Here is a 5,000-nt window from a genome sequence, read left to right as displayed (position 1 = left end):
AAATATAAAAATACATCATGAAAAGGAAACACGAGGTTGACCCTATAACGTTTCCTGAAATTAAAAACTAAAACAAGCATCATGATTACATATTTACAAATTTACAAATTAAGGAAAGACTTCAGTCTGGTTTTAAAAATGTTAAAAGATTCAGCTTCTACTACGTGTAGTGGTAGGTTGTTCCAATCCTTTACTATACGAACGAAAAATGAGTATTTATAAGGATTTACTTTTGCGCTTTTCACAAATAATTTAAAAGGATGATTAGCACGTGTCCGGGTATCTAAAGCTAGTTCGAAAAAGTCACTAAAATTTAAACCATTTAGGCCAAATACGGTTTTATAACACTCTACAAGGGAGATGTAGTGTCTGCGTTTCTCTAAAGTGGGCCATTTTAGAATTTTGAGGCGGTCTTCATACCCCATATCTCCTCTTCTTTGACCTAATGCAAGGCGCGATGCTCTCCTCTGGACTTTTTCAAGTGCTAGGATGTCCTTGACTAGGTATGGACACCAGTACTGGAACGGCATATTCGAGAACAGGTCGCACTAAGGACTTATACAGGGTAGAGAAAGCCTCTACATTTGAGGGCCCAAGAGTTCTATAAACAACACCCAAGATTCTATTTGCCTTGTGCACAACGGCGTGAACTTGGGCGCTCCACGATAAATCAGAGGAGATAAGGACTCCTAGATCTTTCGTACACTTGACAGACGTAATACTTGATCCCATTGTATAGGAGGGGACCGACCTGTCACGGCTGTGAGTTATACGCATCGATTCACATTTCTCTGGATTGAATCTAAGCTGCCAGAGGGTCGCCCAGTTCGCCAAACGATCGATATCCGTTTGAAGGGCTCGAGTGTGATCGGTGATATCTCTGTAAAGAAAGATCTTAGTAAGTACTCTTGGTATCCACAAAGAAAATGGGGGGTAACCATGCATTAATGAGAGAGAAGTAAGCTTGAATCTGAGAAAAAACATCATACATTGCCTTGTATTTTAAAGATTTTTACACATATTGTTCATGAATTATTTTTGAAAAATGCTTTGTTTCCCCCAATTTTCTTTTTGGATTTCAATTACACTTGTTAAGATCTTCATTTCATGAATAATAACACACAGGGGCAAAAATGTCTTTAATTAGTGGGCACCGTCCTTAAACGAGAGTCTTCTATACGTGGTCTGAATGAATTTTTCCCAAAACTTTGTCAAGATGATAGTTACATGGAGCCGTTGTACCAAGAAATCGATGGAGAAAAGCATCTATCGCCTAGACTCAGTGAAACCGAAGTTATGCTAACCTTGTCGAAGATTAAAAAGATAGCATCAGGACCGGACAATGTGACCCTACCGGGTTTGGGGATATAATGCTCTATTTTTAGCACCGATGGTTACCCTTATTTAAAACATATCCGTGTGTTCCTACACATGGCCTGAGGCATGGAAAGAGTCTATCATCAGTTCACTTCCCAAGGTGAAGACACTTACGCAACACCAAGACTTTCATGGTATTAACCGTAACCCCTGTTATTGCCAGGTGCTTCGAGAAAATTGTCTATCACAAATTTAGTAAACACGCGTTTGCATAAAATCTAGGCCCGACTCAATATGCGTACCGGGGAGGATGAAACTGTACAGATGCCTTGACCAATATGTAGCATAACTGTTTGAAAGCATTGGATGATAGGGAGTGTAGATATGTTCGTTTCAATTTCTTTGCTATGGACTTTACTAAAGCATTTGACAACGTGAAGCATGGTTTACTCAGTGACAAATGAAAGGCCCTTAACTTAAATCCGTATATTACTAACCGGTATCTTCGTTTTTTTACGAAATCGGTCAATGTTTAGGGGTTGTACGTAGCTGCTGCTGATACAATGTGAACAAAGGCTCACCACAGGACAGCGTTAGTTGCCCTTATTTGTTTAATTACTGGGTTGCCGTATGGCAATCCCAGTCGGAAAATGGGTAGATTTCTCCGTTTTATTTGTTTTATTTTCCGTGTCGGTAAAAATTTTGCCTGTCAATCCCCTGCTAAGTGGTGTCTTTGTGCATAGAGCCCTGCTGCGCGTATTTTCTTAGGATCGAGACAGTAGTGGGAAATGCGTAGATTTCTCTGGTGGACACATTATAACGATAAACTCAATTAACCGGGTCCTGTAGCGCGAATGGCGTTTTAGTAGATCTTTGAACAAAATATACCCTTATGAAGCTCAATAAAGGCAAATCAATTGGATACTGAACAAGACAGGCGACAACATCGACAACAATTTGTCGCCCGTCGAGCCGTCTTTTACCAAGTGTGCTGTTATGTAGAACACTGAAGATTCGCAGGGCAGCGATAATAGTGAATTCAAAGACTAGACCAGGTGGATTGAATGGAATTTCAAGCGTTAAAATCGCTGAAAAGGTAAGATTATTGTCGAAACGATGCCGCAATTGCGTGTCTTCACCACATGTTCCTTTGATCTCACATTATTGTGTTTTCCGGCCAAATATTCGCTTGTTTTCGCTTTCGCTCGCAATTAGGACGCGGGGATTTCATTGGTTAAGCTATGCGTGATAACCCCTAGGGAGAGGTTATAATTGAAAATTACATCTTCAAGATGCAAAACAAACGAATTTGTGAACTAAAGGATAAACATAACGTACACGAAAGCGAATGAAAGGATCCTAATAAGAAATTTTTACACCTCAATCATACTGGCTTAAGCAGACTAAATTGAAACGTTAAATGGTTGCAAAATCCACGTTATCTCTGTCTTTGTTAATTGGTATTGTAGCCATGCGTGTCAAAATAAATTTGAGTTATTGGGGAATTACTCGATTACTTTGTTCAGTGCAGGAAAATGGACAGTTGAATTACGGGGTGGTGACTTCTTTGCCTAAAAGCAACTCACTTAACGAAACTATCCTTTTTCCAACAACAACAACAACAACAACAACAAGGATTCAAACAACTTCAAATCTTACAGAGTTCGATGAAAATCCGGATTTAAAACATGCGGTGGGGCAACCAAAGCGATGGGAGCTGTGTTGGGGTTTCAGTGTGAAAGTAGAAACGGCTACTAACACTCTTATAACTCTTTCATTATTATTTTATTAACCCGCAGTCTGCAGTCTGCAGTCTGCATTTTACCCTCAGTCTTCATTTTATCCCTGGTCTGCAGTCTGCAGTCTGCGTTTTACACTGACCGGTTATTTGGGTGGTCTTTGGCAACAGAGGTTAATTATTCGTAATGCGATCGCTTCCGTTGCCGTTAGCAATGGGTCGCAAATTGGACACTTTTATCGCATTATCACATTACGCATTGAATCCACGTTATCTATTATTCCTAAAAATCTAAAAATATTCGTGCCTCATCAGTTTTTGGTCGAATTTATGTCCACGAAAACAGATAAATTGCAGAAAATTTTAGTTTTGCATCCAAAAATTCGTAATCAACGCTAAAATGACCAAATTTTGCCTAGAAAACATATTTTACTGTCATTTTTCTTAAATTTTTTCGTTCAACTTTCGCTTTTATAAAATGTTTCAGTTGTCTGTAAATACGTTATATGCTGTTGGAAAGCTTATTTTCTTAGCTTTAAAATGATGTATTTTTTCCCCCTAACATTAAATATTTTTTGAGGAAAAAAAAAACATTTTTTGGCGATGGCTGATTTACCGCGGTTTTCAAGCGGTTGGGAAAGTAGGAAGAAGAGTTAGGCCGGTAGCGAGGTTTTTAACCTCAGAAAAGGATCTGTTTCGTCGTGCGAACGTGTGAAGACCTGTCAACCAAAGGGCCTCTGCTGGTATGACTTCTGGTTGACCCCTTAATAACTTCTTACTAACCGAGCGCGAGGGCCGTACTGCCAGGGAAATATTGGCCCAAGGTCGTGGCAGTACGGTCGTGCGCAGCGAGGTCCGTACAAAAACGACTCAGGGCCAATATTCCCCAGCACGGCTCGAGCTAGCTCGGTTAGTAAGTAGTTTATTATATGGATTTTTTAATTACCTTTTGCTTTGTGATCTCGATCTTGTAAACTGTCCGAATGCTTCTTTTGGTAAATATGCTAATGATACTACAATGCAAGTTATTGTAAATAAGGCCGGATCTGATTGTGCTAGTGGTGTAATTTCTCAATACCTCGGCTGGTCAAGTACAAACTGTATGCTGGGCAATCTATCCAAGTTTAAAGAAGTTAAAATTCTAGTCCGATCGGTAATATATAGCAGGCCGAATTTCTAGTGCTGCTTGGAATAACTTTCCATGGCAATGGCTGATTTACAGAACACATCAAACGATGACTGTTGGAAGCGAATACGTACCTCTAAGTTTGAGGAGGTTAAGAAAGGAAGGACATCACCAAGTGGAAACTGATCATTTATTTCAGTTTTTAGTTTTACCTAAAATTATGGTTAACTGGTTCATGCAGCCTCTGTGCCTGAACTTAATACGGTGCAGCAGTTCCTTCGACTTGCTTGAAAAAAAAAATTGCCTCATTCCCTCTATAATTTGGTTCCCAGAGTTAAAGAATCGTCAAAGCGCCTCAGAACCCAAACAAGTCTACTACCTTGTGTTAACATGGAACGTTTTAAAGGTAGTTTTATTAATAGACTCTATTTTAAATACACTTTTACTTTTTAACTAATAATATTAAACATGTACATATAGGTCTAAAATGTATAACGCTTCTTTCGAGGTTAGCAAATGAAAACGTACTGAACGTTTTAACATGACCATTTCATTACCTGGTGGCTTTGTTGCTGGGGTGACAGGAAGGGTACTAGGTGAAGATGCTGTTAAACAAGAGAAATAATATCGTACTACTTAGTGACTCATTTATGCTGTCAGTATCCAATCAGATATTAACCATAATGCATTCGATTGACGAGTTTCGTTTTTTGGTTATAAGTACGCACTACAGCGTCCAAACCACAACGAGTGGGATTACGTACCCTGCTGGACGTGGAAGGGGGGGGGGAGAGGTAGCTGTTACTTCCTTTACCCACG

At 39.5% G+C, this 5,000-nt stretch overlaps 1 protein-coding gene across 1 annotated transcript in view; it reads right to left on the bottom strand.

The window, feature by feature from the left end:
* Positions 1-5,000, bottom strand: part of LOC138039698 (uncharacterized) — a 12,901-nt gene that overhangs the window by 2,378 nt on the left and 5,523 nt on the right. The window contains exon 4 of the mRNA XM_068885544.1: positions 4,739-4,786. Within this exon, the coding sequence (XP_068741645.1) occupies positions 4,739-4,786 (48 nt within the window). The remainder of the gene's footprint in view (positions 1-4,738; positions 4,787-5,000) is intronic.

The sequence above is a fragment of the Montipora capricornis genome, chromosome 3, assembly GCF_036669925.1.
Source record: "Montipora capricornis isolate CH-2021 chromosome 3, ASM3666992v2, whole genome shotgun sequence".
NCBI classification, from domain to species: Eukaryota; Metazoa; Cnidaria; class Anthozoa; order Scleractinia; family Acroporidae; genus Montipora; species Montipora capricornis.
This window is presented reverse-complemented; position numbering and strand designations above follow the sequence as displayed.